This window comes from Malaclemys terrapin, chromosome 22 (assembly GCF_027887155.1).
Source record: "Malaclemys terrapin pileata isolate rMalTer1 chromosome 22, rMalTer1.hap1, whole genome shotgun sequence".
In the NCBI taxonomy this organism is placed as follows: Eukaryota; Metazoa; Chordata; order Testudines; family Emydidae; genus Malaclemys; species Malaclemys terrapin.
This window is the reverse complement of record NC_071526.1, coordinates 14631976-14658188: the sequence shown is the minus strand read 5'-3', so window position 1 is coordinate 14658188 and position 26213 is coordinate 14631976. Positions and strand designations below refer to the sequence as shown.

Genomic DNA, 26213 nt, shown 5'->3' with positions numbered 1-26213 from the left:
AATTCCCTGTAGTGACAGGAAAAGGGAGATGGAAAGTAAATAATATTGTTTCCGGGTGGCCATTTTTTAACAGGAAGGAGATTATCCAGGGAAATAAGCCTATTACAAAGGTAGCTAAAGTGAAACAGTTCTAATAGAGAATTAGAGCCAGATTCTGTTAAGAAAACAAAATTTGGTGAGACTTGTGATTTATTCATTCATTTATTTATTTGTTTATTTTAAATCTTTACAATCCGTTTTTACTCTACCTGTATTCTTTACCCTAGTATGTAAGTCACTTTGTAAATAACTATTGATAGCTTCTGACTGTAAGGACTAGATTTTTAAATGAGGCCTCAACCTGGCCTCTAAATTTGTGCCCTCGTTGCACAATCAAAATTTGCACATATAAAAATGATTCATGTGCAAGCTTAGTAGATTACTGACCACCCAGTTTCACACATACTGATGCCATATGCTCCTGCAAGTTGGGGGTTTTGTGAGCATAAAGTTGAAACAGGTGCTGAAAACTTGTCCCTAAAATGTTAATTGTAACCTAAACTTCCACAATACATATTATATCATCTACGATAAGTTAGCTTGAAAAGTAGTGAGAGCTGCTGGGATAGATTATCCTCCATCAGAGTGAAAGAAGAAACTATTAACCTGTGAATGGAAGGCCTGTCTATCATGTGAATTGTTAGTGGAGTTTCACTTCTGTTGTTAAAGAGTAAGACTGACCAAAACTTTGTGTTAGCATAGGGTAAGCCAGTGAGCTATGCAAAATTAAAATCTGATAACCTTCATATTTCAATAAATAAACTTATCAGGAAAATTGTAACTGACCAATATTCCTGTACTGTGCTTGATTGAAAACTGGTAGCCCTTTGTACTTCCACATCTTGCAGCGAGATGGCCTTCAGATGTAATGTGGAAATCCCCTAATCTCCCAAACTACCATCTTATTCATCCCTGGATTATTTATCTGTTAATATGATACCAAGCTTCTATGATGGAATCAAGTGTGGTACATTGATTGATGAGTGAATGAAATGCACATTTTCATTACAGATGATTAGTGCTGAAGCCCCTGTGCTGTTTGCCAAGGCTGCTCAAATATTCATAACAGAATTGACGCTACGGGCATGGATACACACTGAAGATAACAAGCGGAGGACTCTGCAGGTAATGGAGAGCTATTTCATGAAACCTTGAACTGCCATGTCCGTGTTTTCTGACCCCTTTTACTTTCTAAATATGAACCTTATGCAGCTCCCTGTCAGAAGGGAGTGAGACAGGGGTCCCTGACCAGAGACCGGTGATGGCTAGAGACCGGATACCTGACTAGGAATCCTGGGGTGTACCACAGAGGAGGGGATACAGGTGCAATCCCCTGCAGCTGTAACAGTGCCCCTTTAAAATATACTATACCTGTGGAACAGAGATGAAAATGCTTTTTTTCCCTTACTTTCTTCATGGCTACTGTTGGCACTTAGATGCCAAGGTGATACATGCCCTCAAATGCCTCAGATAAGTTGAAGTGTGAGGATTGATAGCCCTTCTAATTTTAATCCTAGGTAACATCAGAAAGGGCAAATATCTCAATCCTGTTGTGCTCACGTATACTAGCTTCAGTGAATTTCTCCTAATACCAAATAAGACTCTTCCTTTTTCTGTGATTCCTGGAACCAGACCCAGGATTTTTAAAGCTGTCTTACGACTTTGGTCCTCATATGGTCATCTATTGTAGAAGTAGTTTTTAATGACAAATTACCTTGTTTATCAGCTGCTTTGTCGTTTAGTATCTTCAGAACTTGGACAAATGCTGTCCAGTAATGGCGACTTACACAATTTCACTCTTTTTTAGTTCCTTTTTTTTGTTTTGCCTTTGTTTTGAAAAACCTCTATCTGACACTGTCTGAAGAGAGTAACTCCATGGTATGTATATCTGCATCACCCTCCGAGTCCATAAGTAGTTTGGGGAGGGATTTTAGTATCCCTGGTCTCCAATGCCACCCTCTCATCTTGGTAGGCTCACTGACTCTCCTGTGGGCTTTCCTTCTTCTAATATACTTTGTAGTCCACCTGTATCTTTTAACTCTTTGCTCTTCACGCTTCCTCTTAGTCCTCTTGCCATCTTACATCATAACTTTGATCTCTTAACATCACTTGGGATACTATTTTTCTCAAATATGCTCATAGACTCATAGACTCATAAACTTTAAGGTCAGAAGGGACCATTATGATCATCTGGTCTGACCCCCTGCATGCCGCAGGCCACAAAACCGTCCCTACCCCTTCCCTTGACTCTGCTGTTGAAGTCCCCAATCTTGTGTTTTAGTGACTTCAATTGGCAGAGACCCTCCTGCTAGTGATCCCTGCCCCATGCTGCGGAGGAAGGTGAAAAACCTCCAGAGGCTCAGCCAATCTACCCTGGAGGAAAATTCCTTCCCGACCCCAAATATGGCGATCAGTAAGACCCCGAGCATGTAGGCAAGAGTCTCCAGCCTGACCCCTGTTAGCCATTATACTATTTACCTACCATTGCTTGGTATTCCTTGGCTAATATGTTTTACCATTAAACCATTCCCTCCATAAACTTATCTAACTTAATCTTAAAACCAGACAGGTCCTAAGAACTCAGAGTTAACTCCTTCCCTCCCTCCCCCCAACTGCTTGGTTATGCTCACTTTGCGACCCTAAAATGTTCTTAAACAGTCTCTCTGGTGGTACACTGTAATATTGTCACTTTTCCTTCAGGTTGTTTCTGACTATTCTAAAGAAAAGTCCCCTTGTTGAAGTTCAGTGTCATAGCACTACCTCTTGTAATTATCCTTTTGAGAGGATATTGAACGTATTATGTTAAGTTCACTGTGAATTGGTGGCTCCAAGCACTTACTTCCTGAGCCAGTTCCTGTGTAACTGTGACTAAATCAAGAACAGCCTCTTCTCTTATCATAGAATATCAGAGTTGGACGGGACCTCAGGAGGTCATCTAGTCCAACCCACTGCTCAAAGCAGGACCAATCCCCAACTAAATCATCCCAGCCAGGGCTTTGTCAAGCCTGACCTTAAAAACCTCTAAAGAAGGAGATTCCACCACCTCCCTAGGTAACCCATTCCAGTGCTTCACCACCCTCCTAGTGAAAAAGTTTTTCCTAATATCCAACTTAAACCTCCCCCACTGCAATTTGAGACCATTACTCCTTGTTCTGTCATCTGGTACCACTGAGAACAGTCTAGATCCATCCTCTTTGGAACCCCCTTTCAGGAGCTATCAAATCCCGCCCCCATTCTTCTCTTCTGCAGACTAAACAATCCCAGTTCCCTCAGCCTCTCCTCATAAGGCATGTGCTCCAGCCCCCTAATAATTTTTGTTGCCTCTCCGCTGGACTCCAGTATTTCCACATCCTTCTTGTTGCGTGGGGCCCAAAACTGGACACAGTATTCCAGATGAGGCCTCACGAATGCCGAATAGAGGGGAATGATCACGTCCCTTGATCTGCTGGCAATGCTTCTACTTATACAGCCCAAAATGTTGTTGGCCTTCTTGGCAACAAGGGCACACTGTTGACTCGTATCCAGCTTCTCGTCCACTGTAATCCCTAGGTCTTTTTCTGTGGAACTGCTGCCTAGCCACTCGGTCGCTAGTCTGTAGCAGTGCATGGGATTCTTCCATCCTAAATGCAGGACTCTGCACTCGTCCTTGTTGAACCTCATCAGATTTCTTTTGGACCAATCCTCTAATTTGTCTAAGTCCCTCTGTATCCTATCTCTATCCTTCAGCATATCTACCACTCCTCCCAGTTTAGTGTTATCTGCAAACTTGCTGAGGGTGCAGTCCACGTCATCCTCCAGATCATTAATGAAGATATTGAACAAAACCGGCCCCAGGACCGGCCCTTGGGGCACTCCGCTGGATACCGGCTGCCAACTAGACATGGAGCCAATGATCACTACCCGTTGAGCCCAACAATCTAGCCAGCTTTCTATCCACCTTATAGTCCATTCATCCAGCCCATACTTCTTTAACTTGCTGGCAAGAATACTGTGGGAGACCGTATCAAAAGCTTTGCTAAAGTCAAGGAATAACACGTCCACTGCTTTTCCCTCATCCACGGAGCCAGTTATCTCATCAAAAAAGGCAATTAGGTTAGTCAGGCATGACTTGCCCTTGGTGAATCCATGCTGACTGTTCCTGATCACTTTCCTCTCCTCTAAGTGCTTCAGAATTGATTCCTTGAGGACCTGCTCCATGATTTTTTCAGGGACTGAGGTGAGGCTGACTGGCCTGTAGTTCCCCGGATCCTCCTCCTTTCGTTTTTTAAAGATGAGCACTACGTTAGTCTTTTTCCAGTCATTCGGGACCTCCCCCAATCGCCAGGAGTTTTCAAAGATAATGGCCAATGGCTCTGCAATCACATCCGCCAACTCCTTTAGCACCCTTAGATGCAGTGCATCCGGCCCCATGGACTTGTGCTCGTCCAGCTTTTCTAAATAGTCCTGAACCACTTCTTTCTCCACAGAGGGCTGGTCACCTCCTCCCCATACTGTGCTGCCCAGTGCAGTAGTCTGGGACCTGATCTTGTTTGTGAAGACAGAGGCAAAAAAAAGCATTGAGTACATTAGCTTTTTCCACATCCTCTGTCACTAGGTTGCCTCCCCCATTCAGTAAGGGGCCCACACTTTCTCTGACCACCTTCTTGTTGATAACATATCTGTAGAAACCCTTCTTGTTGCAGCTAACAAGGGATGTTAAGAGTAACTCCAAGTGTGATTTGGCCTTCCTGATTTCACTCCTGCATGCCAATATTTTTATACTCCTCCCTGGTCATTTGTCCAGTCTTCCAGTTCTTGTAAGCTGTTTTTTTGTGTTTAAGATCAGCAAGGATTTCATTGTTAAGCCAAGCTGGTCGCCTGCCATATTTATTATTCTTTCTACACATCAGGATGGTTTGTTCCTGCAACTTCAATAAAGATTCTTTAAAATAAGCCAGCTCTACTGAACTCCTTTCCCCCTTATGTGCTTTAGAACCAACTGTTCCAAGACACAATTATTTATGGTATTATAGATTGTAAGGCCAGAAGGGAATCATTGTGATCCTCTCAACTGACCTCCTACATAACATAGACCAGCGTTTCTCAAACTGGGGTCTGCGAGGGTACTCCAGGGGGTCTGCGAGTCATATCCGGGGCCGCCGGCTCTGCTGATCAACTCCTCCCCCTCCCTCCCAGTGCCTCCTGCACACTGTTCTGCGGCATGCAGGAGGCGCTGGGAGGGTGGAGGAGGAGCGGAGACAGGATGCGCTTGGGTGATGGGGCAGGAAGAGGTGGGGTGGGGACTTGGGGAAGGGGTGGAGTGGGGGATGGAATTTTTTTTCTTCAAATGTAAATAAACGTCAGTAGGCTTGGGGGGTCTGCGGAAAAATTTAAATCAAAATAGGGGTCCTCGGGTTGCTAAAGTTTGAGAACCACTGTTATAAACCATAGAACTTACACTCTAGGAATTATTTTGGTGGATCTTTTAGGAAAACATCCAGTCTTGATTTACTCTTGATTTTAAAATGTTCAAAAATGTTTATCAATGGTTCTTCCCCTAAAAAATTAACCCAGTGAGGTCTGGTGTACTCTAAGAAAACCTGTGTCACTTGGGTTGTGAAAAATCCACGCCATGGAGTGATGTAGTGAAGCAGACCTAAGCCCCGGAAAAATTCTTCAGTTGACCTAGCTACTGCCTTTTGGGGGGAGGATTACCTAGGTCGATAGGAGAGCTCCTCTCTGAGATGTGAGGGGATAATTTTGCCATTACAGATCATCTTATTGCTTGTGGTGGTTCACGGTTTGCATGATTCTCTCATTCTGCTTGCCTGCCCTCTGCTGTTTCTGAAATAATAGTACTAGTTATGTGAATGGGACCATTTGGGGCTTCAAGGATGAGAATTCAGTTCCATATGATGGGCATTCCCAACTTTTATTTTACTCTGCAACCAAATAGATAGTTTTAAAACTGACGGATTATTTCCATTGTTTTTGAATTGTTACAGAGGAATGATATTGCCATGGCAATTACAAAGTTTGATCAATTTGACTTTCTCATCGATATTGTTCCAAGGGATGAACTTAAACCTCCAAAACGTCAGGTGAGTTGGGAAAACAGCTACTACTATTCTTTACATATAAGTTCGATTTTTCCACTATTTACATACTTCTGATATTAAATAGTAATATAAAGTGAGGTTCAAACATAAGGCAAGTACAGTTTATTGTATGTTTGTGTTCAATATTTGTTTCAATTTCTTAGACATTTAGTTTTTTCTGTATGTGAACATTGCTGTTGCCAGTGCCTCAGAGATGTAATTGAGTACATTTTAGAAATCTGAAATCTAACGTGTACTGAACACTCCAGTAGGGATTGTATAAAATGGAACGTTGGTTATCCTCTCAGTAGGCACAGTTGTGTCTGTGTGTGGTTACACCGGATATTTCCTCCCGTTGATTGAAATCTGAGCTCAAGATCCACATTCCTTCAGCCACTGAAGTCCACAAACGTGTTGTCTTTTTGTAAACGTTTCTCCTTAAAAGTTTGTAATTGGCTTTACTTTAGAGGGACCAAATGACGGCCTGTATCGAAATTATTACAAAGAAATGTCCATGGGGAGGCAGCACAACCTAGTGGGTAAAGCACTTGCTCTGCTGCTAGCCTGCTGGATGATCTTAACAAGCCATTTACCTCAGTTTCCCAACTGTAAAGTGGGGTAATGATGTTTCCTGGTATTTTTTTTTTTTTTTTTTTTATCTTTGAGATTTACTGATGAAACCCCTATATAAGAGCGGGGTGTTATTAAAAAGATTGAAGCTCCTTTTTTTCATTTTTGCATTTCCTCATTCTATCACTTTCAAGTGTCCAGTTGTCACTTGAGCAGGTAATGTGATGAAAACAAAACTTGTGCACCTACTGGTAACTGATTTAAAAGTGAAAACTGGTATGAGACTGATCTACGTAATTGCTGGTTGACAAGGCTGCTAATAGAGGTTACAAATAATAAAAGTTGCTAACATTAAGAATGCTTAAACATCTAGAAACCTGTTGAGCTAACACTTCCAGGCTGTTGGAGAAGAAGGAAACATGTTGCTTCCCGTAGAAGTACCACATTCTGCATTTTTCTGGGCAGTCGTTGCTACTGTAAACATCCTTGACTGGAAGCTGTAAGGTGCTAGAAGGGAGCTTTCAGTCGGATGTTTACAGCGGCAGGCTGCCACAGTCATCCCGAGCACCAGGCCTGCTTTGAAACGTAACAGGTTTGTATTTAAGAAGCACTGGTTTCTCTGCTCAAGCCCAATTTTGCTGCTTCAGAAATCCAACGTTCTGCTAGACCAGTTTATCACCTTTTGTCTAAAAGGCTTTTTTTTCTCCACAGTTGTATCAAGCTGTAGATCTATGTAGCTGTTCATCTAGGTCCAGCGGTCAGACTACTGAACCTCCCTTCTCTATAAACTGCCTGTAGACTAAACAGCTAGATTAACACTCAGTGCCATAAAGCTTTCTAGGTAATTCTTAGATTTACAGATGATGCTTCATTCAGTACCTTGTTCAGTAGCTCCTGGAATCATTGCTTGACTTCCTTTCAAATTGTGAGGAGTTTGTCACTCCTTTCTTTCTGGATAATTAGGTCCAATGTTTTGTAGGTGCTGGAGCAAATGATTTACTTATCTGGAACTGCAACTTCTGAAGGTTTGAGATTGCCTAAAGCTTTGTGGCAAGTCCATGATAACCCTTATAATTCTCTGCTCCAGCTTATTCTCACACTTCCCCAAAGTGCTATAAAACAGCCTGCTTTCTTTGACGTAGATCCCAGCGGATGTATCACTAGGAGATTTTCCGTCATCCATTGATTCCAAGGAGGCTTACCTTCACATGCCAATGCGAGTAATAGACAGAAAATTCCTTCACTTTGGATACAAAGAGCAGCACATTCAACATAGAGCCTTAACCTTTGGGCTTGCATATTTACCCTTTTCTTGATGACCTCCTGTCAGCTGGGCCCAACCACGTTCCCTGTCATTTCTTGGAAAAGCATGGTTTTCTTGTGAACAGAAAAAGGTCTGCTGCTAACTTCATCCCATTATATATACTAGTATTTGAGAGTGGTAGCAAAACATCACTTATTAGAAAGAATTCACTCAGGAAAGACCTAGAACATTCTGCTATAGGAAAAAATTCAGCAACCTCCCATGATTTCTGTACATATTTGATGGGACCATGTTCTGTATATATTTGCTCACATGGTGAATGTCCCATATGAGAACGTTGCACAGGTTCCTTCAGTCCCTTCCCACAGAGCTGCCTGCTCATCCTTATACAATATAGCAAAGTAATGATTCCTCTGAAGCGAATTTGTTTGCTACTGTGGTATGTAAAGAACAGGTTTTCAAAGATGCACCCTAAGAAAATCTGTGCATGCCAGTTTGGAGGATGGGGGGCCTGCTTCTCAGGAAACCTGGCAAAATCAGGAAAATTGGTTCAGCATAAACATGTTGAAACTAAAAGCAGTGAGTAACAGCCTGAGATAACACAAGCCAGTCAAGATTCCTAAGAGTTCATGTTCAATTCCCCTACTCTGTGATTCTACACAGTGGTGCCTTTATGGCCCTATCCAGATAACATAGTGAAAACACCCAAAATATGTACACAGCATTGTTCACTCATTTGACCTTTCACTTCACCGTGAAAAAGAAGCCTCTGCAGAAGTCATATTTGTAATCTGCCTAAATCCAAAATATGAAGTCACTTCAATAGTACATCATCTCACCAAATGCCAATAACATCGTTACTGTATAATCCATGGTAATTCTTCTTTGCAATCAGTATTGCCAAAGCTTTCCCATCCGGGTTGCACAGAATAAATAACTGAAACTACATCAATATTTGTTTTGAAATAGGTGGCAATTTCTCAAAGCCGAACACCTGTATATTCCCTGCCTCTGTGAACACTGCTGGATGACTAGCAATACACATTCAGGGGCGGGAGAGCTTTGGTGGATGATATCATTGACAAAGTAGGGAAGGAATTTTCAGTGGAGAAAAACACATCAAGTTCAACAACTTTGAAGAGTAGCTGCCTGTAGGCTGAAGGGCTTGCATTTATTTATTTATTGCTAAGGCTAAAACTGGTAGTTTATCTCTGCCACAGCTAAGACTATCTGACAAGTTATTGTTCATGACATCAGAGAGTTGGAGGAGAAACTGTCACTGTTGTGTTGCTGTGGTACCTGAAGTTACGGATTTAAAAGAAAAAGTATGACTACATTTGTGGTAGTGTGTCGAGTACAAACACTGCATGCCCAGCTAGCTTGGATAGATTTAGCAGTGTAGACAGCGAGGCAAGGTTTAGGCGAGTAGAGTGCCCTACACACCTGAATCCCCAGGGTATATACGCCCAGGGTGTATATTGTTAGCAGTGTAGCGTCCTGATACTGGAGACTTTCCCTGACACAGTGCCGGGCTCTGGCAGTGGGGAAAGGCTTCAGCAGCTCCCCATTGCCAGAGCCTGTCTCCACAATGCTACCCCACTAGAGCCTTTCGCTGCAGCATGTAGCCATGTGCGTAGTGCCTGTACTCTACAATGCTGCCTTAAGTGTGGACATAGCCAAAGAGACAGCCTGGTTTAAGCAAGACATAACCTGGTTTAAACAAGTTCAGATTTAAACCAGTTTCTGCCTGGAGCACTATAAAACATTAACCTAGAATGCATGCTTTATTGAGGTGCAGAGTTGATTTAAATGTTGTTCAAGAGCTCAGTTAGGAATTTGAGCGTTGCAATCCTTGGAATAGGAGATCTATGTAGCTTGCTGTAAAGAAACTGCTACAGCTGTCCTCCCCCGTGCATGGATTTTTCATGACTGGATCAGGACAGACTTGATTTCAACAACAAAATGGAATATGTTCTAACTTTAGAGCAAAGATCCTCACACTGCTCACAAAGAGCTTGAGGAAGCCAAGTTAAAATACTCCAGTGAATTCACTCATGAAAGAGGAACTGTAAAACTAAATCAGTGGGGTGTTTTGTCTGCATTACCATTGGGTGATGCTGACATTACTGTTCACACCAAGATTCAAGCTCAGCAGATCTTTCTTTCCTAGCTACAACGGGCTGTGTAATGTTTTAGTTTTGGTTGGGAAAAGAGTGTGTGTATTTAAGGAAAGGGCTTGATAATACATTACACTTGCATTTTATAGAGTTCAATCAAATATATATTATTTAGTGCAGGATTGACAATTCTGTCTTTATCTCATGTCTCTCACCAGCAGAAGTTGGTCCAATAAAAGATACTACCTCACACGCACATCCTTGTCTCTCTGATTCTGTCTCTATCCACAGTAAGAGTACTAGAGTCAGTAATATTGCATGCTTCCTCCATGTCATTCTTTGCCAATCTGTATCTCAGCTTTGACCTGAAGGAAATCTACTTCAGTGATGGAAGAAGACAGTTTATTTTCCATGGTCTGTTCAACCTTTCCTCCTGCTTGAAACTGACCAAAAAAAGGTGCCACTTAGTGTCAGTTGTAGCCCTGTGATGTTTATTAGGAACTGGGCTCATTTTACATAGGTCTCTAAGAATCCATCCAATAGTAACAACTTTCAGTCATTATCACTGTGACCAGGCAATTTAGAGATGAAAGACTCTGTATGCCATTATTAAGCCCTCAGCCGTTCAGACTACATACACTTTGATCTTGTTTCACTTGGGTGTTTTTGTTTTGTTTTATAATTGGCATCTCAAATAGGTGTAATTGATACTGATCTATGGACAGCCCTTATTTAATATCAGGGAGTCCAACAGGCTTTAGTAATGTGGAATCTGCCATGCTGTAGCATGTGTAAACATCCTACACTCTCAGCTGTGGACTCAAGGTAGCTGGGAGAGGGTTGTTTACTCCTTCTGCCATGGACTGAACATCTGGGGAACCACATTTAATTCTAAGTGTAGGAGCAATCTTTATTTCCGAAGAGCTAAAATGTGTGGGTTTTTTTTTTTTAAGGGTTAGCTCATTTCTGGCTTGTATAATATCCAGTATTCCTACTTCTGTTCCTGAAATTCCATTAATCAGCATTGTTTCTATATTCCCAAGGCCATGTTTAGATAAACTAGAACAGGGAAAAGGTACAACATTTCCTTTACTTGAAACAAAAAGGCCAGAGCAGGATCTTCAGTTCTTTGACAAAAGCTGAGATATCTCAATTGTCAGCAGAAGCAGACTGTGCAAAACCACATCACTTGTCCTACCGTTCTAAGGCTATGTCTACACTGCGCAGCTTACAGGGGCACAGCTCTGCTGCTACGGCCGTGCCCCTGTAAGGTTCGCAGAGTCGCCTCTCTTTGTCGGCAAGAGAGAGCTCTCAACACCCCCAATGAGAGTGTCCACACTGGCGCTTTTCGTCGGGAAAACTTGTCGGTCAGAGGGGTGATTTTTTTCACGCCCCTGACTGACAAAAGTTTTACAGATGAAAATGCAGTGTAGACATAGCTTAATTCTGGAATGGTTTGGTTATAAAATCAGATTGTCTTTTTAAAACTCCCAGTGGTGTCACTGCAAGAGGTAGATTGAGGTTTGTGTTCAGCACGTAGGGTAAGGAGCAGGCTTCAGTGGCATGCAGTGCTTTTGTATGTCTCTTTGTGGGGCACTTCCAGTTAGCACTGTGCTAAGATAACAGGCCTTGCTGGAATTTACTGCCAAGCACTGTAATTGCAAGGGTTTTAATTATGATAATTGTTTGCTCATTTGCTTTTCATAATGAAATGGGTGATCACGTCGTACCTTAGAAATTTGAAATGCTTTGATTTGTGTAGCTCAGTAAAAGTCTGTGGAAACCCATTATTTTCTATCTGATTTGTCCTTACAGGGCAGTTTGAATTTACTTTCCTTTTGGCTTAAACGGTTTAGAACCTAGCATTAAAGAATCCATTGTACTGAGCATTGTTTAGGGAAGTGGATTTCAGCCAAGATGCTTAGTCTTTTTTCCCCCTCCTGTATTCTAGGAAGAGGTGCGCCAGGCTGTGACTCCTGCCGAGCCTGTCCAGTACTATTTCACGCTTGCTCAACAGCCTGCCGCAGTACAGGTCCAGGGGCAACAGCAAGGACAACAGACCACCACATCCACTACCACCATCCAGCCAGGACAGATCATCATTGCCCAGCCTCAGCAAGGACAGGTCAGTGAACAGGCACGGCCCGAGGGCTTACAGTTCTACATAGCCAGCCAAGGCCTCGCTGGACCCTGGGGATGAAAAGCCACATCTGGAGGTTACCCATAGTAACTAGTGTTACCTTAGCACTTAGGAGCCCTAGTCAAAGACCAGGACCCCGCTGTGCTAGGTGCTGTACAAACACAGAACAGAAAGGTGGTCCCTGCTCCAAAGAGCCTACAAGCAAAGTATAAGACAAGGCGACAGGTGGATATAGATGGGGATGCAAATAAAAAGCGAGACAATATGGTCAGCATGACAGGCTGTGGTCTCAGCACACCAGCAGTGTGATTGTTGCCAAGTTTTTTGTAGGCCTCACAGAACAGGAGAGTTTTGAAGGAGGATAATGAGGTAGCTTTGCACAGGGTGCTCCTCCCAAGTATTGGGCAGAACAGGAGAAAGCACATAAATGCTTGTTTGAAAACTTAACAAGTGGGCAATTGCTGTATTGACCTTACTATGAACACTCTGAAGGAGGGAAAAACTTAATGTCTTTCTGGTGATTTGCTAGAAAGGTTTTGTCTGCACTAAGTAAATTGGTTTTACAACCTATATAACCGTTTCAATTAATTTCAGTGTTGTTATGTAACTGTTTTGAAAGAGACCAAGAGGACTATTGACAGAAGGTTTCCATCTCATTTGAAATAGTGGCATTTTTTTCCATCGTGTATAGAGATGGAGGGCGACTTATTTGGTCATTTAATCATCCACTTGTCAGTGCAGGATTTTATTCCAACGGCTAATGATTGTACATTGCCTGGAGTACCTGCTGTGTGGACTTATAAGCACTTGACATTAGATCTTTATACGTGGGCTTTGTTTGTATGAGGCTAGGCCTCTGAGGTCTTAAAATAAGCCACTTAGTTTATTTGATTAGCTGAACAGTCTTGGGTGTTGTATAATCTAGGGTGGAGGATTGTGTTTACCTTGTCTATCCAGTCGCCGCTCAACCAAAGCTCCCAATAAACCTTGTAGCATCCTCCTCTCCCTTATCCAAAATGTTTGAGGAAATTAAATTTTTGATGTGTCTGAAAGCCTTTGGGGAAAACAGCATTGATGCTACACACTAGGATGTTAGTAACCTCTTCTGATGTCAGAACTCCATATTGTGTAGCACCTTGACATCTCCCCTGCTGTCTGTAAAATGCTCAGAGGAACAAGGAACTACATGGATTGCAACTAAAGTACCTTGTGCTGAAATACTGAATTGCATAGGCCTACCTACTAGGGAAGTGACGTCCCTGTATTTTCAAAAGCAAATGTACGACTTGTTGATTCATGGGACTAAATTGGACCATTATTCTGAAGTGAGCGATGGCAGCTGTATGACAGAAGTGAAGTTGTAATGCATTTTTGTGCTTATATGGATGCTGTTAACTACATAAATCTTACAGTTTGTACTAGCTTTTTTCTTATCCTTGTTTCTCTCACATTGAGGCTGGAAAATGTTATTTTAAAAGTACCATCAGTATAGTATATACGGCATAGTACGGGCATTTTAAGAGCTAGCATGGGGCCTGCCTCAGGAACCTTACTTTTCCAGACAGTTTTGTTCTTACGTTTGCAAACATTTAACATTGCTGTGTTTCTAGTGGTATATAGGTGCCTTTGTGGCTCTTTTTTGTTCACTTCTGTGGAAGGGCCCCTTTCGTAGAGGAGGGATTGTCCAGTGGCTAGGTAGGGCATTAACCTAGATCTCATGAGACCTCTTTTCAAATCCCTGTTCTGTTGCAGACTTCCTGCATGACCTTGAGCAAATCACTTAGCCTCTCTGTGCTTCAGTTCCCCATCTGTAAAATGGGGAGAATATTATTTCCCTTCCTCATGGGGGCTGAGGATAAAGACATTAGATTGTGAGGTGCTCAGATGCTATGGTAGTAGGGCCAGTTAAGTACGTAAGATAGATAGATCTCTGCTGGCAAAAATGCACATAACCTTATTTGCAGAAGTTCATCTTGTTTAAAACTGAACAATACAGATTTTGTTGAAAACTAAAATTAACTCTATCTATTTCTTGGTGGCAGTAGACTTAGAATCAGGTTGTCACAATGCTGAAGTAGGTCGAGTTTGAAAGCAGGTCTGTAAAGAGCCTCCGGTTACTGGCTGTAAATCTCTGAGATTCCACTTACTTTCAGACAAGTCAATCAGTGCTCCTTTTTGTGTTGGAATTCAGACCACCCCAGTGACGATGCAGGTTGGTGAGGGTCAGCAGGTACAGATCGTCCAAGCACAGCCACAAGGACAAACGCAGCAGGCTCAGAGTGGAACTGGGCAGACCATGCAAGTCATGCAGCAGATAATCACCAACACAGGAGAAATCCAGCAAATTCCGGTAAGACTCCACCAGGGGGAATGTGTAACACTCTCATGGTCTTGTATCAAACTCTGTTACATCAGCCCTTTCACATACATACACACATACTTTTATTTATTTATTTACTTGCTTACTTACCTACCTACCACTGCCTGAATTTTGTCTTGGGAGAAAAAATAATTAGGTATGCTTAGGAAACTGTTAATATAACACTTATTGCCTAAACCTTAGGTCTTTTACTACCTATACTTCAGCAAAACGTGTTATTTCAATTCTGTTTGAGTCTGATTCTGCAACCTTAAACAAGTCACTTAGTATCTCTGTGTCCATTCGCCATCTGTGAAATAGGTGTAATAATATTTCCTTATTTTATAAAGCATTTTTATGAAACACTTTGAGATTGCTGGAGGAAAGGCTCTACAGAAGCAGAAAATATTTATTTTAATTATTATTAGGCTTCCCCATCACAATGCATACTTCCATATAGCTATCCATCAAGTACCTGATACTCCCAGAGATCTCAACCTTTACCAATAGAGAGTTCAGCCCTTCTCCATGGCATTGAGAGTAATGCTTAGCAAGTAGTGGTAGTGCATTTTGAGGCAGCATGGAATTCACATCTATCTCTACTTGTACAATTGGTTGATCAGAGGCAGAACCCCACAGGAGACTGTAACAGCCTTTTCCCTGTACTGTCAACTGGGACTCCTTGTGAGCTATAAGAAGTCATCCCTTACATCATCATGAATGATAGAATCCATAAGAGCCGTGATCAACTCCTGATTGTCCAGCGCCTACCTGCCAGAGGACAAATTCAGATTTTTTCAGTTGCTGGAAAACAACCTAAAATCAAACCCAGTGACAGTGGGGTGTACTTGTGGCCACATATGGGTATGTACATACAAGATACTGCTTGCCAGGCTTCACTTTTGGTCCTAAGCTACAGCTGAGGCCTGCATACTCCCCATCCAGGCATCACAAGAACAGAAGAGTCACAGTCCTCCCTCAAGAACTGTAAGAGCTCATGTGGTAGCTAGACCCAATGAGCATACAGAAAGGGAGTTCCATTCTCTCTCCTCTCCAGTTAAGGACCTGACTTCCACATGGGATTTCAACATCGTCCTCCTAAAACTGATGGAACCTCCTTCTCTGAGCCACTGTCAGAGTGCTCAGTACACCACCTGACCATCGGGACGGTCTTTCTGGTGGCCATCAGCTCATCAGAGAGTCAGCGAGTTCCACGCTCTCATGGCCAGATTGCCTAACTTCTTTCCATCGGTCATGATACTGTTGAGACCGTACCCCAAGTTCATTCCTGAGGTGGTCTGAGACTTCCTCCTGAACCAGTTGATCACTTTGCCAGTCTTCTTCCTGAAGCTGCACTTGACACCGGGAGAAAAGAAGTTACATATTTTGGATGTGTCCAGAGCTTTGCTCTATTACCTTAATGGAACCAAACCTTTCTGGCTGCATCCCTGCCACTTTGTGGGCATTTCTGGCCCATCTAAAGGCCAAGCCATCTCGTCTCAAAGAATCTCCAAGAGGATCACACAGAGCAGTTCCACTAGTTATCAGATGGCTGGCAAGCCTCTTCCGCCAAACATCAAGACACAGTCCCCCAGGGCCCAGGCAGCATCTTCTGTTTGCTTCAGGAATGTTCCAGACTCAGGTCTGCAAGGTAGAGCAACTCACTGACTTTTGTTAAATGTTATGCCCTTGACATGGCAGCCAGGTCAGATGCTGATTTTGGAAGAGCAGTACTGCAGTTGCTGTTTGACTAGCACTGCCAAAATCCCACTTCTGCCTTCCAGGGAGGATACTGTTTGCTAATTCCCTACAGTGGGATCCACATTGACACGTACTCAAAGGAGGGAGAATGGTTACTCTACAGTAAGTGTGGTTGTGGATCCCATGCCCTGCCATCCATCCCTGCATTTGAGTCCACAGAAATGTGAACGTTGACCTGTGAGGAACCTGAGGGATTGTCATGGTTCTATCCTCACAGAGGAGCATAAGGAAAGATAGGGTGCACGCATGGCCCTGACAAACATTGCTATTCCAAAAAACTCTGCCTTGTGCACGTGAGGCTCCTGCACACCTTCTAGGGGATTCACACTGACTTGAAGCGCCGGTTACTGTACAGAGAGACCCATTCTATATTTCAGATAGATAATCTATCAGGCCACAGTGTAGGAATACAAAGTGCAGCAACAAATGCACTCTTTTCAGATGGTTTTTAATGGGACATTAGTCTATGTTGCCGTCAGCACTGTTATTCTATCCTCTTCCACTTTCGCTAGGCTGCTTTCCTGGAGCCCTCTCCTATCCTGTTGGTGGCATCATCAGTATCTCATGTTCAGGGCTCCACTGAAAGTCTCTTCTGGTCTCTCACTGCACATGCACAAAAACTTACATTTCTGATGTAAGGTGTCATAAAACTGGTCGTGCCCACTGTAATTAAAAGCTTGATATCAGAATGTTCCTTATAACCCCATTGGTTTGCACCTGCTTATAACTTCTGAAAATGTTTTGCTGGCTATAATTTTCCATCATTGATCTCAGCTCATATTTTTTTTTTTTTTCTTAAACTTTGAGAAAAGGTGGGAGATGTACGTTTTAGGTAAATGTTAATGTTTTGCTCACATCTCAAAAATAGCTGAATTTTACTATTTGAAATTTTCACATTAGCTAGATGTCAATGAGCTCTAGACCCTTTTTGTTCTCTGCAGAACCAAAAATAAGTGTGTTTTTTTCATAAGTATTTCAAATCTGTTTCACCCATTAAATTAATATTGCGGTTAAAAATCGAAGTGGGAAGCCTTCAATAGAAAGAACCTTCTCTGCAGGCAAATTTTAATGCAGACACAGATTGTATTGAAATGTTTATGTTCGTATGGAGTTTAGAACTGCGGCAGAGGCTGTTGTTTCAAGAGCAAGATTGGGGCTTCTGGACACAACTGGTGAAGTCAGCAGAGTTTGTGAAAACTGCAAGCCCAATAATTTCTGTTCCAAGAGCTTCCCAGCGTCACTGGCGAAGCAAAGGAGTTTTTATGCTCTTTACTTGTAATGGCTCTTGATTCTCTCTCTCTCCCCCCCCCCCCCCCCCCCCGTTTAAAAGTAAATTCAAATGCAAGCTGCATATAACGATTTAACCTTAAGATTCTGAATTAAATGTTCAAAAGTAGGTTAATGGAAAAAGTTGCAGTTCTGGTGGTAACATTAATTCAGCCGTGTTCCATGTTTTGCTTCATTTGTGTTGCTTTTCCAATGTTTGTTAATATAGTTAAAAATGCAGAATGTGTAAGAGAGCAGAACTAATGTTACTATGGTAACTTTTTTCTGACTTGCCAACATTTAAACTTTTCACCTTGTGTTATATTAAATTGAAGGTTTTGTATTTTAATATAAAGCACAAAACATTGGCATGATAATATTACAGCCTTTGTCATGTCAGGACTGAAGTTCACTGGCAGAATTATGTTGGAAGCCTTTGCAGTATTCCTGGTTCTAGCCAGTGCTGTTGTTCCCTCATTTTTAAGAAGGTGAAAAGTTACCAAACATCTAAAGGAAAATGATGGGAAGAACATAATAGGAATGTCACTATTTGCAGCTTGCTCACTGGTAAAGTAGTTTTCTTATGTGTACGAATGACTTGTATGACAGAAGAACTAACCTGATCACTTTTTGTATTTGCAAAGGAAATATAAGGGCTCTCTAACACTTGATCAAAACCTTCAGCGTGCTACTTTCTAATTACTTTCCCCTTGTAGAAAGAGAGATGCTAAGGTGGCTCTTTCAAGTTTTAGTTAAGAATTTGCAGTGGTAAAGTGTTCTTTGTATTTTCTTTGACAGAATCCATGTAACTATTAATTTCAACACTGCATCTGTTCAATCCTCCAAGTATCATCTGTTACTCTGGGTTCTGTTGGGGAAACAAGAAGGCAAGTTTATGTGTTTCATACTACACAGTCCACTGTTTTATTTTTCTTTCCCTACCTTGTTTCTAGGTTCAACTGAATGCTGGCCAGCTGCAGTATATCCGCTTAGCTCAGCCGGTATCAGGCACCCAGGTAGTCCAGGGACAGATCCAGACGCTTGCAGCCAACGCACAGCAGGTATGTACTGTAATACCAAAAACTTGTCATTAACTATTAAACTATTCTTCCCATGTGTTGAGATTCCAATTTCCAGCATTCCTGATTTTTATGCCTTACTGCATTCATAAAAAATAAATAAAAACAAAACAAAACAGCACAGTGGAAGTCTGGAGTAACCATCTCATTCATGTAAATGTGGGTAGTGATGTAAATGTCACAGCACTTGTACAAGGCCTATGGTGAGGCCCAGGCGCTGCCCATTTAATGATACAAACAGTTCAGGCCTTGTGGAAAGATCACCAGTATAAGGAGGATTCATGAAAGGAGAGGGCTAGCAAGCTGTGTGGGCATAGGGTAAAAGAGAAGGTACAAAGCAGAGAGTGAAAGACACGAGTGTGATCTCTTTGTGTCCTTTGGAGCAATCTTAATGTTAGAAGCACGTCTCTTGCATTGAAGGTCTATTGACATCAGTGCTTCAGGCTCTTAGCAGAAAGACTCTTCATCCCTGAGGGTGGGTGAGTGTGCGCTCCTAAGCAGGTATGGGAGAAGTGGCAGATCATTCAGGAATGGCTCTTAAATTTTTCAAAATGTAAGCGCCTGGATTTTTTCCCAGTGCACTACAAATGATCAAGTGCCTCTTGCTAGGACTGCATATGGCTGTCATAAGACATGATGTTTTATCTTCTCACCCTCGCCCAGTCACCTGTAGTCACAAGAAATAAAACTAATCATGTTAGTAATCTGAAAAATTAAGATAGCTACCCTGCTTCATTACCCTCTAGCTACAATTAGCTTCCTAATGATCCCATTTTCCGATCCCACATCCTTCCTTTCTTCTACCTATCCCTGTGTTGTTTTCTTAAAAACTCTCTGAAGCAAGACGTATTACCTTTATCTGCATTGCAAAATACCATGCACTTCTGGGTGCTACATAAACCAATCCGTTTTAATGCTGTGTAGAAGAAGAGAAATCTGTCGAATATATCTCCACAAGGAGTGTGAGCTGAAGGAGCAAAAGGGCACCAAACAGCTCCCCTCAATTTCTCATCTCTTCCTTTCGTCTTTAAGGGCAGAATCTACCTGACACACACGTATGTGCTTCTTTGTAGCAGTGTCAGAGTTAGGATTCAAGTTTCAATCGTAAAAGATTTAGACTTTGTCTACACTAGCACTTTTGTTGGAATAACGTATGTCGCTCGGGTGTGGAAAAAACCCCTTGAGCGACATGAGTTACACCGACAGAAAGAGCCAGTGTGAGACGCTCTCCCGCCGACATAGCCACTGCCCCTCATTGGGGGTGGTTTTAAGTATGTTGACAGAGAGTTCAGTGTAAGGTCTCTAGTGTAGACATAGCCTTAGTTTGGCGATACGCTCAAAGAAAGCTCTTTAAATATCAAAAACTCACAAAGGGAATCAACTTGAAGTCGACCAACTTAATATGAGTACGTGACAGAGTTCTCAACTGTCTAGCCAGATTAGGGGTCAGTAGATGTTTTTCATTCTGTTGCCTCCAATACGTTCAGGCATGTCCATGTTAAATGGATAGCTGGCCTGGTGCATTGGACAGAAGTCTCCAGTGTCATACCAGAAATCTCTGTTTTTGTTATGTAAGATACCTCTTGGAACTCCTGAAAACGTTCACCACTTTTTAAATGATGAGCTTTTACAATTCAGCCATTGACTTGGTTATCAGCCTGCACTGGTTGTGGGATAGAGCTTAATGCTTCTCACGCTTCATCTGTTATGCTCTTCTCTTCCTTCAATTCCTTTTGACTAGGAGGACAGGGCAGTAACTCTCCTCAGAGCTAGAACTGCTCCAGAGATGGGGCAATAAGGTTTTCAATGAGAGCAGCACAGCTCAGATCAACACAACTGCTAAGATGCTTCATATTCTTGTCAGACAACTGTAGCTAAACCTAATTTTATCCACCCTCAAAAATTGAAAGAACTGATCATCTTCCTGTCTGTAATCTGAGTGTCCATGTACTGCTTATGAAAGTAATGGGAGGTTGCTTTGCATTGCTTTTTAATTATTGAATCCAACAGTGCCCTTTGTTCTCAACTAGCATTCATTGCCATGCTACTTTGTGTGTGGTTTCATATATGTTTTGTTTAAAATTGACATTTCTGTGAGCTTGGACTGGAGACTAATTTAGCGCAGAGGTAAGTACCGAGAGATGGGACTCGTGGGTTCTGTTCCCAGCTCTGCCACCGACTCACTGATATGACTCCAGGCAAGGACCTTAATCTGCCTTGCTTTACCACACAGGATGTTATGAAGCTTAATTTCAAACAAAAAAACCCTGTAAAGTGCGTGCTGATTCACCAGTGAAAGGTGCTGTGGGAGGGTAAAATATTGTTAATTTCTTGTTGACCCAGCAGGTATGTTCCCTCACTGATCACCCGTGTCATTTCTGTATTGTAGATTACACAAACAGAAGTCCAGCAAGGACAGCAGCAGTTCAGCCAGTTCACAGATGGACAGGTACCTATCTCAGAACTCAGGACGATTGACCGATCAGTAAGGAGCCAGTGTCCATGAAGTCAGAGCTAAGAAAGCTCTTGGTCTTTAGGACTAGGTGTCTAACAAGAAGTGGGATAGTGAGATTAGAAAGTCACTACCCCTCCCAAAATGGACCTAGCAACCAGGATTCGTGAGAACTGTGACAAACTTGTAGTTCATGTGAAGTCCTTTTATTATCTTGCTATATTTACTCCAAATGAACCCTACTCTTCGAGAATATGGCAGATCAGCTATTTAACTTTTGCCCTATCAGTCTCATCCCAGGTGCTACTAGAAATAAGATGTTGTGTCTTATTAAGATAGCATCCTAGGAAATGTTTAAGCCAATAAACAAGGATAGACACTTGGTGTGTAACCTCTCAGTGTGTCACTGGAAAGCTTTTTGAAGTAGAACAACTTGAGGGCGGTGTATTCTCAATTTGTCTGTGTGAAGGAAGTGTTTAATGATAGTTTAGCACACTCTTTGTATTCATTTGTCATAAATGCTGCACATGAAGTAGATGGAATAATTTCTTTAAGTTCTTTGAATGGACACATCAGACTGGATCCAGTGAGGGGTAGATTTGCCATAAATAAACTTTGTAATACAATTTGTTGCAGATAGGGCTAATCTGAAATGCAGCTTGATCAAACTTCAGAGTGTAGACGAACAGAAAATAGAAATCACGACTAAACTGGTATTGAGCAAACTGGGAGTAACTATATCTTGAATTGCCTATTTATACAAACCAGGTTGCAGGAAAGGCTCAATAAATCAAACTGAGACATAAGTTGGGGAACTGGGTTGGAGGACACGGTCTCTCTCTGTTCAGACAAGTTGTGAAAATAGTATCCAGTGTGAGAACAAAAGTTAGTTCTGTCTGCTTGGAATATGTAATAGGATTTCAAGTCTAAGTGGTTGAGCAGTAATTGAATACAGAGTGCCAAATGAAGGGGATTAGAAGTAACCTGACAAACCGACTCTGGTACCTATAAAAGGTTAAATCATCAGTAGGAGCTTTTTCAGTCCTAATCTGTTCAGGGATCAAGCTTTCATAACATTATACATCTAAAACAAAGTCTGTCAGGTTCCAACTGGGCATCAGAAGTTCATAAAATTACTTCATTATACGGTCACATTTTGGTATTTAAGGCCTAGAGTAATTCATGCTCCAACTTTTTGAGCATATTTTACTTGTTGTGTGTTGATTTATACCATTGGTCAAATCTGAGGGCTACACAGGCTGCATGCTATTAATAGTTGAACATCTTGCTGACACTCGATTACCTTTTTTTCCATCCCCTTTCAACCTCTTTCAGCAACTCTATCAGATTCAGCAAGTGACCATGCCTGCAGGTCAGGACATCACCCAGCCCATGTTTATTCAGTCCACCAATCAGACTTCTGATGGACAAGCGCCTCAGGTGGCAGGGGACTGAATTAGCCCACCGTAGTGAGTATTCTGTCAGCATGGAAATTGACACACACCAGCTTGACTTCTGCCATTCCAACCGGCTCTGATGAAGACGTCTCCCTCTGTGTATCTGTACTTGATATGAAGCCTATAGTAGGCTCTGATCTCTGGTGCACTGTGCACCGCCAATGGTGGGTATGAGCAAATATCCAACAGAAACTGACAAAGATGCAATATTTTTATTTTTTTCAGAAATCAATATGTCAACATACTTAGCTGCTTGTTCATCTCTATGAAACTGAAAATAATTAAACAAAATGAAATCGATAGCAGCTTATTAAATGATGTAGAACATTTTTCTTTGGTCAGATTTGTAAAAAGGCCCTGCATCTTGTTTCCCATAACAGCTTTATTCCCAGGTTTCTGTTTGTATTCTACTCTGAATAGAGCTAGACTAAGATTTCTCAACTTGGTAGTTCAGTAGGGGTATGCGTGAGTGTGTGTGTGTGTGCGTGCACGCGCGTGTGCACTTGAGTGTATTGGGAGATTTTCCTCCCCGCGGCGCCCCCCCTCCCTGTTTTTGGTAAGCCTAGGCATTGGATATTTGCAGCTTCTGGGGGAATAAAACATTCCTTGTGTTACAATGAACATATTTTCTAAGAACAGTAGAGGCTCTAACTTGTCCCAGTCTATTCCAGAAACACTAAAGGAAATCTGGGGGGTGGGGGAGTAAGTTGTTAACCATTGCGCTAGTCTCAGTCAATGCATGTATTATAAGCTGCATGAAATGCAATAAATTTCTTTTTAGATAATCTACATTTCTTTTACTCAGTGTCTGAGCATATGTATGAGTACCAAAAGTAACCAGCACAAACCCAACCAGGTGATAGCCTCCTACTAAAGCTCTTAAGGGCTGGTCCTGTAAAAATGTTACAAAATGCATTGAGAAATGAAACTGCAGGAAAAGGGATTCAGTGCGTGGGGAGGGCTAGATGGGATCTTGCTTCCTGGAGGTGTGGTTCAAATGCGAGACATAGCTGATATGACTCTTCTTCTGTATTATGCCTTTCACATCAAAAGATAGCCACACACTCCATAAACTAGAATACAAACTATACACCTGATCATATCATCCACCACTGAAATGCAGCTGGGTAGAACACAGCTATTTAACTGTGCATAGCAACACTGCATGACAGTTCAGTACAAGAGGTTAAGAATGCCCTTTGTCTAGTAGAAGCTACGGGGCGGGTGGGACTTAGGGAGACAGATGTAATTGTCGGTGTTTGAATTCGGCTAGAAGCTCCATTTTTATTAAATACAACCTTATGCTCAAATGTGGTCAGAACTTCTGTTTATATCTTGTCCAAAAGATGGACGCAATTTTGATTATCCTAACCAGGTCCCTTGTTAGATGTTGGCACAGCTAACAGCATGATACAACTGGCAGACTCTGCTCCGGAGAGGCCTCAGGTTCGTGTGAGGTGCCTGAGCAGAGCTGTGTGAAGGAATCTCTCCCTTGCACTGTCTGGCTGTAGCTAATTGTTAAATTTCTTATTTTTAAAAGCATCAAATTCACCCAGTTTTTAAAATAAGAAGACTGTGGCTAAAACTGTGCTCAGCAGGTAATCTGAACAGTTTAGGTGATGGAACACTTGGATTGTAATGGACTGTGGCCAATTATAATTCAATAACATCAGTGAGACCATCTGTTTCTTCCTCACAATCTCAAACTCAGCTGTGCAGCGAGCAGAGTTAGCATGTAGAACTTTAAGAGTAGACATCTGCCTTCAGGCATAGCCCTGAACGTATGGGAATTTCAGAGATAACCGCCTCCAAAGAAAGAAAATTCCAGTTGTTTCAATGCTTGACTTCTACAAATTAATAGGCCTGAAGACCGATCTGATCTGACCTAGAGAGTCAGAGGAGGTTTGGTGCATGTCCAAACATTCTGGGCCTTATGAACCAGGACTTTCCTCTGATTAAGTTTAAATGTGTAGATAATTAAACATTTCGGGGCTGAAGCCTTCCTTAAAATTGGTGCTTTTTATTGTAACCTGTCACAGCTTTCTCAGCTGAAGCATGACTTGGATCAGTGTTCTTGATTGAAGAATCCAGGGTCAACTTTAGCTGTCTTAAAAATTTGCCTTTGTTAGAAGAATCACCTGAAAATAGGTGGGAGCAAATAATTCCACACATACACTTGTTTGAGCTGAACAAATGCTTCATGTCCAAAGATGGCCACTAGAGGGCACCACACAACTGTGCACATTTTGCATGGGTCTGTGTCCTGCTTAAGGAGATGTAGAAGTATTGGAAGTTAACCTGGTACGTGTGTGTGTGTGTGGATGTACTGTGCTCTATATAATTACATAGATGAACTTCATTCAGCAAGTATGTGGATGGCAGTTCTGCCCGTACTCAACATACGACACATCAGAGGGTTCCTCCTCCATTCTCACTCCCTCACGGGCCAGGTGTGTTCTTCAGGCAATAATCTTTGCACCAAGAAAGCTGCTGGAAATTGTAGCATCCTGGTTAACTTGGTGACCATGAGCAACTGACCCAAGCAACGTGGCTGTTCCAGTCCTGGCCATTATAAGCCCAGCTAAGCGTGAAAGTGAAGTGTTTGGGATAACGGCAAAAAGAAGTTACTTGCTTCATAAGCAGTTCAGTTGGCAAAACAAAGGAGCAGCATTTAGTTTATGCCAAGAAGCCCAGCTGGAGAATTAGCATGTAATTAAGGATACTGTAGCACAGCACTTCAGGTCAAACAACGTCTATAAGAGGAAATGGTGCCTCGCTGAAGTGTCCCAGCGCCTTGTAAAAGTGAAGAGCTGACTCAAGGGGTCTAGTTTCCTGGATTTTTTTCAAAAAGGCTTTTGAGACGGCCTCTTAAAACCAATAAAGGACAAGAATGATTGGGGTAAATAGCACAGTCTGAACCTGGATAAAAGAGGGTTAAATTATAGGAAACAAGCTCCTTGAAGTGGAGGACCATGAATGCTGAGGTCCCCCATTGGTGATACATTGAGTTGGGGTTTTCAGAAGCACTCAGCCTTGTCCTAACTCTGCTCCCGTTGGAGTCAATGATCTGAGCTAGGTCAATGCTGAGTACTACTGAGATCTCACCTTTAGTGACTTGAGCAGTGGAGAGCCGGTTCTGGGGTTTAGCTGCAACACACGACTCTCTTGGGCAGTACAAGCCTAGGAAGTTTGAGATTCCAGGCAAATGACATTGGCTGGGGGGCAGGGAGGATTAAGAAAGCACAATGGCAAATGAAATTGAACCGGGAGAAACCTAAGGAAACGTATACTACCAAAAATAATCTCTGCACTGTGAACTGCAGCATCCTCTGGGGAAAGATGTAGGACTCTGCCCGGACAGCTCAGTGAAAATGTTACCCCATTGAACAGGAGCCGGTATGAACTCCAGTGGAAGAAAAAGGTGCTTTAGAAATTGCACAGTGTTAAATCCTGCTGGGAACTTGTGCCTGAAAAACATCATCCCACCTGCAAAACTACACCTCAAAAATAACCCAAACAAGGGCAACTTTAAAGCAGCGACAAGGTGGGGTTTGGGTAAAGCCAGAGGTGGCAAAAGGTGAGGTTATCTAGCTGGAAAGGAGAGTTAGAGGAGACTTGAAAACAGCTGCCTT

At 42.2% G+C, this 26213-nt stretch overlaps 1 protein-coding gene across 2 annotated transcripts in view; it reads left to right on the top strand.

The window, feature by feature from the left end:
* NFYC (nuclear transcription factor Y subunit gamma) overlaps positions 1-23370 on the top strand; it is a 60779-nt gene extending 37409 nt beyond the window's left edge. For both annotated transcript variants that reach the window (XM_054012015.1, XM_054012014.1), the window contains 7 exons: positions 1051-1164; positions 6024-6119; positions 12019-12192; positions 14399-14557; positions 18547-18654; positions 21062-21121; positions 22460-23370. In XM_054012015.1, the coding sequence (XP_053867990.1) occupies positions 1051-1164; positions 6024-6119; positions 12019-12192; positions 14399-14557; positions 18547-18654; positions 21062-21121; positions 22460-22579 (831 nt within the window). In that variant the 3' untranslated portion in view covers positions 22580-23370. The remainder of the gene's footprint in view (positions 1-1050; positions 1165-6023; positions 6120-12018; positions 12193-14398; positions 14558-18546; positions 18655-21061; positions 21122-22459) is intronic.
* Positions 23371-26213: the final 2843 nt, after the last annotated feature.